This window comes from Protomyctophum bolini (genome assembly GCF_963924005.1).
Source record: "Protomyctophum bolini genome assembly, chromosome: 13".
Lineage (NCBI taxonomy): Eukaryota > Metazoa > Chordata > Actinopteri > Myctophiformes > Myctophidae > Protomyctophum > Protomyctophum bolini.
The window spans coordinates 23,446,995-23,461,984 of record NC_137874.1 but is presented as its reverse complement, the minus strand read 5'-3'; the positions used below and the strand labels follow the sequence as shown (position 1 = coordinate 23,461,984).

Below are 14,990 nucleotides of genomic sequence, written 5' to 3'. Positions count from 1 at the left end.
AGGGCACTTTTGGGAAAAGATATTTTTGCAAAAATTGCAGATCTACAAGCTCAAGACATAATAAATGCTGCATTCATGGACTGGAGAGGGCCGTTTTTACAGGTAAAAGAGCAGGGGCTTAAGCCCCCTTTGATGTGTATGCACGACGTGCCTGGCGGAGAGGAAGGAGACAAGGCCTATGAGTGAATCAGGTGATCGTACAACATCAAAGATGGTAAAACATCAAAGATTGTCCAACTTAATGAGGTTTCACAGATGCGGAAATGGGTTATAGTCTATTTACCAAAATAGACCTAAAAGTCTAGATACCTAAAGTCTTTAAATCCTATGTCCATAGAATACATTTCAACTCCACAGCTTTCTCTTGTTGCTAAGAGAAGAACAACTTTGCTTGTTTGCTTATTTTAACATGCGCTAGAAAAGACTGCCAGGGGTTCTTCAAATGTGAAAGTGATAATGTTGAGAGTGAACAGAGCTATTTTGTCTTCCGCCATTGATGGAGGGATGTGAGTTGATCAAAATGTTAAGTTGTCAGTGTCAATACCTGTCATCCATTCACTGATCAGGCCATACTATAATACATAACCATACACCATCATCCTGTTAATATGCCAGAATATGTGTTCAATATGTGTTCAAGTGGTTACATGGAAAAAAGCAAAATAAAATCTCAAGACTGAAAATGTAATGATGATGTTTTAGGCCGACCAGCTGAAGAAATCAAAGATTTAAGGCATTTCTGAGACCATTCTGGAAGATGCTTCTAAACTTGTATTCTATTGTTAGTTGTATAACTTCAAATACTCTTTTATCTTAAAATAACTAATGACCAAAAATAGCTGATCTACAATCTGTAGATCTGCTATTTTCAGTGCGCAGCATGCTTTCACAGAAGACACGCTGGCTTCTATGGAATCCAAATGACTGAAATCAGTCACACGGCGATTGAGAACTTTAATCCATGTGGTGAGCGAAATGTCTCAACAGTAACACAGACCTTCAGTGTCATCTCCGCAAGGCTCTGGGCTCTCCAGTCTCTCATTTGGATCTTCTGTCTCTGGAGGAGTAGGTGTCTGATCCTCTTCTGCTGTTGGGAGTTCTGGCTCAGACACCAGCGGCTCTGTTGACTCGGCACGTGTCTGCCGTATCATTCGGGGATGACTGGCCCCTGGAACGGGCGCGGGCTCTCCTTGCTGGGATGCCTGCTGACAGAACTGCTCCTCCCACTCGCTGATCTCCTGCTGGAACCAACGGTTGTCTTCGTGGACGTAGCGTTTGAGGACGGGAGGCAGGGAGTCCAAGCCGTGCAGGACCTGGCCCGTCTCGTCGTCTGTGTCCTCTGGGTCGTGGGGGGGGGAAGACAGGCTTTCAGTTAGTAGAGTAAAAAACTCTGTTTCCCATCATACACCTATGCTCAGTTTGAAGCTCAACAGCGCCACCTTGTCACCTGTTGGTACCCCAAACAGACAGACAGAACCCAAACAAACATACATGGGTACCCACATTGCTGTTCCTTGAAGTGGCTAGCACCACTCAAAAGCATTCCTCTGCTCAGCCATCCAAAAACAAAACCCATTTTCAAGCCATTAGTCTTCACAACAAGCAGGAGAATAGTGTAAAATTGTCAAAACATTGTCACGATCACTGTCATTAAGAATGAAGCCTTGAATTCATGTACAATTGTTTTGTTTTTGTCGCATTCCTATGTTCGATAGTGCTGCACAATTCATACAGAAAAAATCGAGATCTAGATTCAGAAATGTCAGACACCTACGCAATCTCATTTTGTGAAGAATGGTGCAGCACTAGTTGGCTGTTACTCTTACGTTTTTGTTTGTTTTTTTAATAAATATTTTCATGGAAAAAAAGAGAAATGCGTGAGAATCGTGATCTTAATTCTTGTGGCGGAGAATCGAGATTCACATTTGAGCAAGAATCGTGCAGCACTAATGTTGATGACCGGGTGGCTGCTCAGCAATGAGACCCGATTGGATCTCCTATACCGGAGCCTCCGCTGCAGTGCTGCGCGCACATGGAACACATGGTGATGAGCCTACCTGCGATGAGGTTGGGCAGGCTGTCATCGATGTACATGAGACAGTAGGCACTGGCGTTGGTCATGCCGCCGTAGGACTCCCGCATCAGTTCCTCCCAGGACGATTCGCTGATGGAAATGTCGTTGTACTTCATCCAGCGCTGGTTGGCATGGTCATAGATGTAGGCCCAGTAGTGGCCCGCGGACGCTTGTCCCTCGTGGACCAGCACCGCATGGAGCCTGTACGGCACCTACAGTAAGCAGCAACAGCATAGAGGAAAGGTGTCATTGTTATGATGAGTACAAATGTTTGTTATCATAGGGCTGCCGAGTTGCAAAAGTGTTAAAGTTGGTCCAAATAAGTGTTGTCGAGTAATGCTCCTCACCAGTTGCTAGAGATATAGTTAAATGTGTTTGTAGTATTGTGGGAAGACAAATATGCCAGAGTTACACTGTCATTAATCAGACCGTCCTAATAAGGCAACAACTGGCCTTCATCATGGCATCAGAAAAGCAAGGGCATCTCCATTCGTTCACGCCACGGCCAGCATATATATTTCATATTGGCTGGAAGTGATAGTATAGAAGTAGTAATAGTGTGATATTATCAAAATTGTTGATCTTATCTGTTACTTCTATGCTCCATGAGAAAGAAAACAGAAGTATTCAATCCATTTGTTTTACCATATACATGTATTAAATTAAATAAACAACAATTGTATTACTTTGAGATATTTTTTTACATAAAATGAGAGTTGAAAGGAATCACAAGGAATCACAATAACTATTTAATTCACACATCATTCACAGAAGCAACAGATAAAGATAATTCAAAATATGTGAAAATGCATAATTCCTAGGTTGTGCAATGTTCTGTCAGTTCTGTATTCTGTTCTGGACAGAATACAGACAAGCCTTTTTAGAATATGATTAGACTAAAATAGACACGCATTCATGAAACTTTACTGACAACTTCCAGTTCTCCAGTCCTCCAAATAGAATGTAACGAGGTCTTGTTTCTGACAGAAAATGTTCCAGCTGTATGCAGGGTCTGACTCATAGACTGGTCGTTTTGCGATTTCACTTTAGACCTAACAAATTAATAAGCAACCCAATAACCCTCAATCTCACCAACGATCACTCAGAGAATGTCTTACTTAGGGCTTGCACTGGGAGCTCAGACACAAGAGCGTTCCATAACTCATGTTGACATGCATGTGCATTAGGATATGTTCCGTCAGTTTGAATCCAATATCATAAACATCACTGTTAGCTAGTTCACGGGATGTAGAACAGAGGATAGGAAGAGTATTTCAGATGATACAGTTACAGACAGACTATTTCCATCTTCCATGTGACTGCTGAATTTATAAATAGCTTCTGTAAGTGTTGTTAAAGGTTAGTGAATCAAATGTGAAAACACAACAGTCGCTGTAGTCAACATTCTTAAGTCTGCAACCGATGCAGAAGTATTTTTCAATTTACATGCACAATTTATAATATGTACTGGACATACAATAAACCAGAAAAAACAATGTCAACACTGTCTGGAAGTATGCTATATTCTACCAAGATTAATTCTCCAGTGTAACTAATAACGATTAGATATCGGCGAGTAATGTAAAACGAATACCAGCCTGTAAATACATAACATAGGTTCAATAAGAGGCAAACATTCGGTGAACATTGAACATTCATGAGCAGAGTGGTGTGAGGCTAGGAGGCATGAGATTGATTTGCCATCTGCCGTAGTGTTTTAGGTGAGTATCAGACACAGGAGCTTACCTGACAGAGGCTGTTATCTGTGTACATGCCTTCCAGCGTTTGGCTGACCCTGTCAATGCTGGCCTTCAGTTCTGAAGCACAGAGAGAGACAAACACCCATCATTACTGTGCACCTGGGGGTTAGGTTCAAAAAGCAGATAGAAAGAAACACACTCAAGTGTAGCAAGAAAGTCCTTTGTTAATTTATAGCCGACCGAGATGTAAGTGTCCACTTCACTAGACAAATGGCACATTTTGAGTTATAGTTGTCTTCACCAGTCACTTGTACAATCTGGGAGAATATAACTTCATAATTAATGTGTTATAGTTGTCGCCGAGTGGAGTGTTATCCAGTCATCATGCACCACTGCCATTATGACGGTATCCTCCGATAATGATTATTTTCTAAATATAGAGCTATATCTGGGCTATTCTTAACAACTTACTGAAACCCTCAGACTTAGTCAACTGGACCTGAGTTGGCTCTGTACTTGGACCACTTCTTTTCCCGTACACCAAATCAAATTGCCGATCCAAAAAGAAAAGATCTGCTATTTTTGGCTAATGCTCCCCCCCCCCACCAAATATGAATGCTGGGGTTGAAGTGGTCAATAATAAACAATATTTATGGCGTAAATGTGTGGAATAGCACACCGTTGATGTTGTTCTCCGCTTCAGTCCTCCAACGCTGCAAGCAGCTCTTAACAGAATGTAGTTCCTCTTCGCTGATGCTGTGCGGGGCTGGGTGAGGTGAGTAGTCCTTGGGGGGTCTGCACTGGGTGAAAGGCTTGTAGATGGGGGTCCTCTGGCAACTGGAGACCAGGCCCTCCGCTCCAGGGGTGTCTCCTGGCTGCAGCGAATGACTGACAGAGAACAACACAAGAGGACATCAGAAATATCTAGTCTGTTGGTTTCCACCGTGGAACAGAATTATTATGAACAAATTGTGCATTTCATTTTATCCTTAATTCAGAAGTCTTTTTAAAATCTCTACACAAAATCTCTTTGCCGAATGTTTGCCAATTTTCACTTATCACTTATAACAATAGTACAATATCCCAAAATCTCAGACAATATCCAGTCTAATATCATGATACCAATGGATATAATATTGATGTCCTGATTCCGATCATTTGAAAATGATGTGATGGGATCGGGACAAAGCTAGTTATAACAGGGGTCCTGTACCTGATGTCTTCAGAGAGGGGGTCCGTGGGGAGCTGACTGGGGGGTGTTGGTGAAGAGGCTTGCAGGTCCACAGATGAGGATGCACTGGTGGGCTTGGTGGTGGCGAACTCCAGAACATACTGCAGCATGTCAGCCAAGGGATACTTTGTAGGTCCCGAGCCATAGTTTTTGTAGCTATGAATGGACATACAGGTTAGGAGAACTGGGTCACCAATAGAGGGTATGCTCATGCATAAAGTGAGTGGCAAATCAAGTGGCACAGTGAGTTTAACGTTGTTTTATGCAATCAGGCCAGAAAGTAGATTTTCTTTCCACATAAGCATTCCAAATAATAGCAAGTTGACACTGTATAGCTGCTATTTTCACAATTTTCATAAATACATACATACATAGAGAGAGAGAGAGAGAGAGAGAGAGAGAGAGAGAGAGAGAGAGAGAGAGAGAGAGAGAGAAAGAGAGAGAGAGTTGAACATTTTCATTAACATACGAACATTGTCATTTAAATTTTCATAAAACCCGGTCGTCCGTTAAAATTTGCATTAAATTAAGGATGAATATAATAGACCAGAGGGGTCTTCCTCAATGGAGAAAGAGGTGTATCTCCTAAAAACAAATCTTGTCCACAGCAATACTGCAAATAAATATTGGCCGTGCAGGTTGTTCTCGAATTTCAAACTGCCTCAGCAGCAGTCAACTCACCACTCAAGTTTCTGCTGGAGCATAGCGAGCTGCTCCTTCAGTCTCTTCACGTCACCTCTCCTTCCATGAGTCTGCGCAATGTTCTTGTGAAGGTACCTGGACAACAGAGGAATGGTCATTTAAACCAGAGGTTCCCAAAGCGGTGTCCGGACTTGAGGGAGTTCCAGGGGGTACCCAGCTAAATGATAGTTTGGAGTGTACAAATGGGTGTACCATTTGGGTGTACCATTTGTACACTCTCAGAGTTAAATTAACTGATGTAATAAATTGGGGTTCCCAGAGATAGAAATGCCATCCAATGGGGGCCCGTAGACTATTGCATGTCTCAATGGGGGTCCTTGAAATTAAACAGGTTGAGAATCTCTGCCCGGGCCGTAAAATCTTCTCTTATGGGGGTCCTTGGCATATATTTTCAAATGGGGGTACGTGGGCTAATTCGGGTCAATTTGGGGGTCCTTGACCTGAAAAGGTTTGGGAACCACTGATTTAAACCCATTGAGACCTGAGGCGGATTCTACAAATGTCTTGCAGATATTGTGTTTACATAGTCTCACACTTTCCATCGATGTTGTCAAAATGTGTTCCAGCTTGCTTGCTTGATTTCATGCTTAAATTAGTTGTCAAGTATTTCGTTCAATTTCAGTACAATGGGGAGCTTGATTTCATGCTTAAATTAGTTGTCAAGTATTTCGTTCAATTTCAGTACAATGGGGAGTGATTCCCCATTGTAGTATACAATAAGTTGGTGGACACTAAATGGAATAGACAATAGACACGCACACACACACACACGCACACATGCACGTGCATGCATGTACGCATGCTCTCTGATGCTCCCAGATGCTGTCTTTCATTCTTGGTTAGGCTTTGATCTCCAAAAACATAGAAAAACTCCATTATGCATTCCAAATCCAAATTTGGAATGTCTTCTCCCCATCGTGCTTTCAAGTGCTGTTATGGTCTATATGGGTTTACCACCAGCAGTGCCACATGAGAACCTTACGATATCAGATGGACAAGTTGGGGAAATTGTGATTCTACTACAGGCACAACAGTGAAAACTGAAAGTCTTACCGATCCATGTAGACAATTTGTGGGAACTCCAGTTTCTTGTGGATCTTCTCAGGGCGTCCAAGCTGGGCATTGAACTCGAATCTTGACAGCTCAAAGGTCAGGACTGGTGGTAATTTTGAGAACCATCTCTGCAATCCCCCCCAAAATAGAATTTATTAGTAAGCACAAATAAGTCACTATACTTGCTGTTAACGATAATAACAGTAAATTAATAATTATTTAGTTCACCTCATGGCTAGGTGAAGAGGGTTGATCCAAATGTAGAGACTCGATATCCTTCTCTACCATGGCCCCCTCCAGACATTCATCCAGGTTATTGTAACCGTTGACTTGAAGAGGATATTGACCAAACTGCTCAATATTGGATAATGTCTTACCTAGACACAATACAAGTTTGGAGTGAATTACAGGTAGACAATCCAGTGCCCCATTACAACAACAACAACAACAACAACAACAACAACAAAATGTTTTTAATTCATACCCTCATGTCTTCTTTCTGTCACAAAGGTACCATAGAAAAGCTGGACCATGGGGTTTTCCAGTTTGTCCTCTGGACTTCTGAAAGTAAAACAATGCAATAATGTCCACAATGGTTAATTCAATACATTGACTGAGGCGATTACCATAGTAAGCTAATTAATAACAAGTCAGAGTAATAAGGGCCATATGGCACACGACACATGTAAGCAAAACCTGTCCAATCAACAAATTAATTAAGTTTTTCTTCTTCTTTTTTAATGTGCCCATACCTGACATGGCAGCATGGCATTCTGTTTACTGGTTTATTATCAAACTTATATCAATGCAAACAATAAAGAAAGCCTTTATCACAGAGAGATGTTATGTAATAAAAATCTAAATCTACAAAGTGACGACTAGTAACTAAAGTGTTCAAATAATGAATTAAAGTAAAGTAAAATCTTGTGGAGTAGAATTACTGTAGTAAGAACTACTGAAAATTGGAAATACTCCAGTAAAGTAAAAACCACTGCTGCCTTGTGTCATGTTGTTCTGTGGCACTGCTACTTGCTTATCAGAGAAGTAACTAGGCCGTGGGACCAAGTTCTTAATTAGGACCATTACAGAGGATGACTCATTCACAATATGCAGTAACGTACTTTCCATTGGCAGCCAACTGAAAGGCATCCTCCAGCCAGTCCAGAAGTTTGTGGCTAAACTCACTGACATCCTAGAATCAACAGGAGAGAAAAGATTCATTATATTGGGGTACTCATGCATCACTCATGCATTTATGGCAGGAGTTCCCAAACTTAGCCTGGCATGGCCAGACTAATATCACTGCATAGATATCAGTCTGGAACTTCGGTGTGGAAGATTTATTTCCAAGGGCCGGTTGTTACAAACAAGATTCCAACATCACAGCAAAACAAAGTCTCACTTTAAACAGTGGGCTCTGATTGGTCACTCACATCTTTGGGGTGAGCTAAATGTAATTCAAACCGAGGAGTGCCAGACCTAATCTCCCCAGGGATTTGTCTGGTTTGCAGGGTATCCCAAACTATCCAGCTCAAGACCAAAATTATACATTTGGTATAAGACCACTAGAGGGCAGTAGTTGAATTTGAACTGAATAATGGCAATAATAATTTATCATTGATTTATCATTTATCATTGTTTGTAACTAGGAGTGCATCTTTGTTATTTTATACAGTGTAGGTATTATAAATATGGAATATTTATATTATATGGTATATAAATGTGGAATGGAAATTATAGCATTTACAACTATCTAATGGTATCAAATTTAAAATGTGTTTATTTTATTTTATAATGAAGAAAATAATACATCTGGTGAGCATTGAAAACCATTGCTTCAATTCACCCTGTCCTGTCTTGTCATTTCAAATGTATGCACCACATTAACCAAGTTAACTCTGTTAAGTCTGTCTGCATAAGGGTTTCCATGATGTAATTGTGTTCATGTACACATGATTCCCATCCAATGTCTGTTGTTTGTTGTGTGTGTATTGCATTTATTGCTTTGATTGAATCTCGGTTGTTTGAAATGTGCTTTAGAAATAACGTTTGATTTGATTTGATTTGATTTGATGATGCACCTGCTGGGCCTCGTTGGTCCTGAAGGCGTCTCGCAGTAACTCCACGGCCGCAGACGGATCCACGAACCTGCGTGTGGAAGCCACCATGAGGGCAAACAGACAACGCAGCTCCTGCATGAAAGCAATGTTCCTTTTGTCCTGTGAACCAAATGCGAACACAAATGCATTATTTGTATATAATTGAGACGACCATGCTCATGTCCATCAGACCTGAATAAAATGAGTCAAATCATGGAAATGTGTGTGACATTTGGAGAAGAAAAACGAGGATAGGTTGTAGGTGACGCTCATTTCTGCTTTTCATCAGAATTAATGATATCACATAGTGTGCGCTCTAACACTTCATAATAAGGGTCACCGATTCATTAATGAGCCATTATGGAAGAGATGAGCACAGAGAAACAATAAACCAAGGGCAGAGAGAGGAGAGAGACGTGAGACAAACCAAGTAACTCCAAAATGTTGAATTTTGAAAACATCAAAAACATCAAAGTTGGTGTTTGACTTTATATATTACTTGCATGAGAGCGGGAGAGGTGGTGGAGTTAGCTATGGAGTTAAGAGGCGTTGTCCGAAGCAGTTTTTACTACTTGATTCAATATTGTTTAAAAAAAATCTAAAACCTCAAAAATTGAGTTAGGTGGTTTCATCCCTACAGCAAAGTTAAAGTGTAGTCAACAATTCCATCTGTGTACAACCACACACACACACACACACACACACACACACACACACACACACACACACACACACACACACACACACACACACACACACACACACACACACACACACACACACACACACACACTACAACCCCCCCCCCCCCTCTCTGACAGGTATCAAAGTGATGTCAAAGCTGTCTTTGATGCATTCAATGATTAGAGAGAACACTAACGAGCATAGACCCAATCAATCAACTCAGTGAATAACCCAGATGAATGTCAACATAAACATTGGAACGAAACCAAAATACAGAAAAATAACACCCCAGCACAATTATATAGTGGCTGATAGATGGAAACACTGCAAAATATATAAATATAGTATACATTTTGAATTTAGGCTTAAATGTTGTCTATACTACCTTTAATTAACACATTGATGATTAGATAATTATGTTCATAGTATCATTAGATAATGGTTTATTTATGGTAATGTCAATGGTGGAAAGTAACTACGTACATTTACTCAAGTACTGTACTTAAGTAACATTTTGTGGTACTTTTACTTTACTGTATTTTACAATAATTTCTACTCTCTGATCCAAATATTGTACTTTTACATTTATTAATTTATTTACTTTATAGATTTTGATTATTATTACAAAACATACATTAAACACTTCATTTCGGCCATTTAAAAATAGCTGATCGACAAGCTCACAATGCTTATGATGCACTGTAGATGTGCTATTTTAAAAATATTATTATACACTTTAAAACTTTAAATGGGACATTCTGCACAGTGAGTAGTTTTACTGTTGGTACATTTTGAAGCCAATACTTTTGTATTTTTACTCAAGTTAATGGTGAATTCTGGACTTTTCTACCACTGTTATTTTCATAGTATCATATACATTAGCTCATGGTTAATTCATGATAATGTTTTCATAGTATCATATACATTAGCTCATGGTTAACTCATGGTAATGTTGCTATAGTGTACTCACTGAGTGGCTCTTGCACTTCTCCAACAGCTGCTCTGTCAGACTGTAGCCGAGAACCAGCCTCCTGAAGACGGGCAGATGGAACAGCGACTGCCAACAACACAAGAAGAAAAAGTGATATTATTCTAATTAAATCATTTACATCGTTTCGAACTTCAGAATTATTCACCTTTACACACTATTAATTTAAATACTAATACGAAACAATAACATCATCTTTGATTTTCCAGTGTCATAGACAGTATACTAAAGAGTAAATACCATGGCATTATAATAAACTTTTGTTTGTCAACTTCTGGTTATTTCTCAGACAAAGTGTGAGCAACATCCTATGTGCTATTGGAATAAGAACAAGAATAAGAATAACAAGTTCATATTTTACACATACCATCCTCTCATGTCAATGTAAATTAATCAATGTCTAGCGTTCAATAAGCCATTTCATCCAATTAGTCTTCTATGACATACAGTATGGCGCACAGCAGTGCCTCTAAGCACTTATGAAAACCTCACTGTATTGTCTTTCCCATTGTCCTAGGGAAATTACATTACAGCATATCTAAATCTTACTGTAATTTATACCACAAAAGATAACTGTGGGAAATATGAGTGGACACTAGGGGTTATGTATTCACATAATCCGATGATGACTCTTTTCTGGTAAAAGTGTTTTTATCAAGGGGTCAAATACTGTTGATACCAAAACAAAACCGATGAGAGAACAAACAGTGATGCTAACAACAGAATACATACTAGTTGGGTATTCATTTGATATATTTTGCATTCAAACTACAATGGCTAATTTGCCTATTTCAATTCCCTTACAGTATCCAAGCTAATAGAAACTGTAGGCTTTCTAGTCCGGAAAGGTTGCAAAAAAATATTTAAAAATCTTGTTTAAAAACAAATCCTAACAATCTTGTTTAAAAACAAATGCCTAACAATGATGTCACTGGTGGATGGGTTTCTGAACTGCCGCTGAGACACAAATTGAGTACAAAAAAAAGTTGAAAGTGGTGAAGTGGTCCTTTAAGTCTGTCTGTACTAGGTTTTATGAATGTCAATCTGGGAAACCATTGGCAAAACAAAGGAAACAGCTCCCTCTTTGAATTTGTATTAACATGAGCTTGTGAAAAAAAATATTTATTTTACCATTTCTTCCTGAGAAGTACTTTTGGACATACAAGGTTTCCACACAATAGCGAAGATACGATATCAGACTTAAATAGAGACAAATGAGCACTCCTTCATGTCTGTGCTAATCTGCAGTGCTATGAGCTCATTTCAGGCCTGTGCTGTTCCATCGCTCTCTCCATCATCATTCACAACACTGCACTATTTAATTATCGTTGCAGTCTATGCATTTCAATGAAGGCTCCGGTGTCTGCCGAGCCACCCGATAGGCTTGGCTAAATTCAGTCCGGAATGGACTTTTAATAGGATTAGAAACGCAGTGAAGATGCTTTTTATTTTTATTTATTGGGGGGGGGAACAAGGTACCTACTCCTGTTGATGAAGTACTGTAACTCCATTAGGATGGCAGAGTTGATGCAAAGGCATGGCTCAAGAACGTACTACTATACTGTAGATATCTGTGCTCAGTTTTCAAAACTGTCGGTGTATACACCAACAATTCCCAACCTGTGGGCCGGGGGAAAACACTGTAAGATCGTAATATAACATTAAAATGAAAATGTTATTGTTAAAACCAAGTCATGGTATTTTTCCACTAAAAAATATTGATTATTTTTTCATTGCGATATTTGGTTAGTTCCATTGATCCAATCAATTCACAATTGATTGATTGATTGATTGATTGATCGTTGATAAAAATAAATACAATCTGAAAATGCACGCAGCCCACCCATTTGACCACTTAAAGGGTAAGACCACTTTTTTTGAGGTTTGGGTTGTGTAGTTACTTTGCCATGATGCTACTCCAAATGTGGACAAGAAATAAAAAAATACTGCTCCAGTGATTAGAAATTGACAATTCAAAATATGCTCCTCATTGACTTGCATTGTAGCTCAAACAGCTCTCAAAGGCACTCTTTTAGTACGTATACAAACACAAACAAAGTTGATTCAGACAATATAGAGCATCACCAAAACTCATGCAGTTTTATTTTTTCATAAAAATGTTAGATTCCTGTTGATTTTACTATTTGAAGATCTGGATCCGGATACACAGATCCAGTCCGGGTTTTCTTCCCAATAAAATGGACAAATCAACAGGAAGATAACATTTTTATGAAAAAATAAAACTACATGAGTTTTGGTGATGCTCTATATTGTCTGAATCAACATTGTTTCTGTTTGTTTACGTACTAAAAGAGTGACTTTGAGAGCTGTTTTAGCTACAATGTAAGTCAATGAGGAGCATATTTTGAATTATCAATTTCTAATCACTGGAGCAGTTATTTCTTATTTCTTGTCCACATTTGGAGTTGCATCATGGCAAAGTAACTACACAACCCAAACCTCAAAAAAAAGTGGTCTTACCCTTTAACAACACGGCAGCCATTGTGAACACTTTCCAGATTTTTAAGTGTGCCCTGATCCAGAAAACGTTGGGATCGAACCACTTTTACACCAACTACAGTACAACTGACCCTGGAGAAAATCATGACTCATTAACAGAGACCAGCAAGAGCCAGGGAGACATTTGCTGGCTGCGTACAAGTACTGTATCAGTACCCTTGGACCTACTGACATTACAGCCAACTGTAACCCTTCCAACTATACTGACTATAAATATTTGTGTACAGCCGGGTAAGGGAATTATTTTAAACCACAAATGCAAATCGAGCGGTGAGACACTATTAGAACAGGTGTTGGTGTTCGCATACTCAGTTGGGTCAAATCATGACCTACAATGATAATTCTGTGACCAATGTGTGTGTGCGATTACCATGCATTTTACAGTGAAGAATCAAGAATGTAAATTTCCTTTTCTTTCTGTGTGGAGTTTGCATGTTCTCCCAGTGTCCCCTAGGGTAGGTAGGTACACTCACAAAAAACATGCAGCAGTATATCCTGGTCTCTAAACTTCCTCCCCCTGACTAGTCGTCAATCGTGGGATAATAATGTTGTAAAAAAGACTTCCACCATAAAGGACCACCTTCCCCTCCCCATCTTTTACCTGGATGACGGCACTGAACCAGCAGGTGTTGCCCACATTGCGGATCCCCACGGGCCAGTCGTCCATGCGGATCCAGTCTGAGGGACTGCATATCTCATTCTGGACCTCACTTCGCTTCCGCTTCACTCTCGACGTGGTCTCCTCAGCACTGGCTTCCAGAGCCCTGGGAAGATATCATATTGCATGGTATGAAGGGGACTTTGCATATCACTGATCTTGGGGCCATTTTGCATAAAGGAGCCAGGAATCGATTTCCCCAAATGTATGCTGTTTATAAGCATTATTGTGTGAACTCTCACTCAGAGGCCTAACGAAAATAAGTCTCACTTTCGCACTCCTATGACTCATGGCTTGGGATCTTCTTTTCGAACATCTCATAGCTTTTTAAAGTGTAAGGGCTCACCTAAACACCACAGCGTTATACACCATATGTACATCATCATACATACTGTACATACATCATTACCATTACTATTGGTATACAGTAAGTACATATGACAATTTCCTAACAGCCCAAACAACCACAATAAAGGTCTATTACCTGTTATATTCTCTCTCTTCCTCCAGAGCCTTTTTGGACTCCCGCAGGCTGAGCTCGATGGCAGCTTGGAGTTCATCTTTCGGAACGCCTATAGACATAGCGTACAATACAGAAAGGACCAAAACAACACAATTGATTTTGTGCACTCAAGTGCATAGAATAGTTCCACTGTTGTTTAACATTGAGTCCCAATAGAATAGATATTCGACCTATACTTCAGTTGTTATGGATTAAAAAAACATCAATTAACTCCTGTTCCACGTATACATGGTTGCAATTACTATAGATTTTTCATTAAAGCTATAAAATGAACACTATCTTCAAATCATTTTAAGAATCGTTCAAAATGTACATATATTTTTTTCCTGTGTCTTCCTACCTTCTCCGTTGGGGATGACATCGTGTGGTTCACCGGGGTCCTGAACCTCCGTAATGGGTGTGGTCAAGAGTCCAACAGCATGGCCAATATCACCCTGGCTGGCCTGATGGTCATACAAGATAGAGATAGAACCTTTCTTCAGTTCCTCATGTGATGAGTATAGCCTGCCATGATAGATGTTACTTGAACCCCAGCATCGGAAAAATCCCAGTAATGTTGAAATAGTGTGAACGTATGAACGTTTGTTTATCATGATCAGTTTTTACACTACAGTAAACAAATCCTAAACCGAGATTAAGTGCACAAATAACTGAAGTGATAACTCCTTACATGACATCTTTGGTGCTCATTGCTCACACAGAACCATTCTTGATGATGATGTACGATGATTAGAGCACCCCTCACTTCACACAGGTGG

At 39.8% G+C, this 14,990-nt stretch overlaps 2 protein-coding genes across 2 annotated transcripts in view; one reads left to right on the top strand and one right to left on the bottom strand.

Annotated features, from left to right (window-relative positions):
* Nucleotides 1–14,990, top strand: part of cyb5d2 (cytochrome b5 domain containing 2) — a 592,339-nt gene that overhangs the window by 104,578 nt on the left and 472,771 nt on the right. The window lies entirely within an intron of this gene.
* usp28 (ubiquitin specific peptidase 28) overlaps nt 1–14,990 on the bottom strand; it is a 37,476-nt gene that overhangs the window by 19,548 nt on the left and 2,938 nt on the right. Inside the window, exons 3-17 of the mRNA XM_080780872.1 lie at nt 14,573–14,675; nt 14,194–14,281; nt 13,653–13,815; nt 10,514–10,600; nt 8,842–8,979; nt 7,882–7,952; nt 7,245–7,321; nt 6,989–7,137; nt 6,761–6,888; nt 5,687–5,782; nt 4,988–5,161; nt 4,454–4,662; nt 3,821–3,891; nt 2,058–2,286; nt 998–1,339 (exon numbers count right to left, since the gene is read on the bottom strand). Coding sequence (XP_080636998.1) covers nt 998–1,339; nt 2,058–2,286; nt 3,821–3,891; nt 4,454–4,662; nt 4,988–5,161; nt 5,687–5,782; nt 6,761–6,888; nt 6,989–7,137; nt 7,245–7,321; nt 7,882–7,952; nt 8,842–8,979; nt 10,514–10,600; nt 13,653–13,815; nt 14,194–14,281; nt 14,573–14,675 — 2,125 coding nt within the window. The remainder of the gene's footprint in view (nt 1–997; nt 1,340–2,057; nt 2,287–3,820; nt 3,892–4,453; nt 4,663–4,987; nt 5,162–5,686; nt 5,783–6,760; nt 6,889–6,988; nt 7,138–7,244; nt 7,322–7,881; nt 7,953–8,841; nt 8,980–10,513; nt 10,601–13,652; nt 13,816–14,193; nt 14,282–14,572; nt 14,676–14,990) is intronic.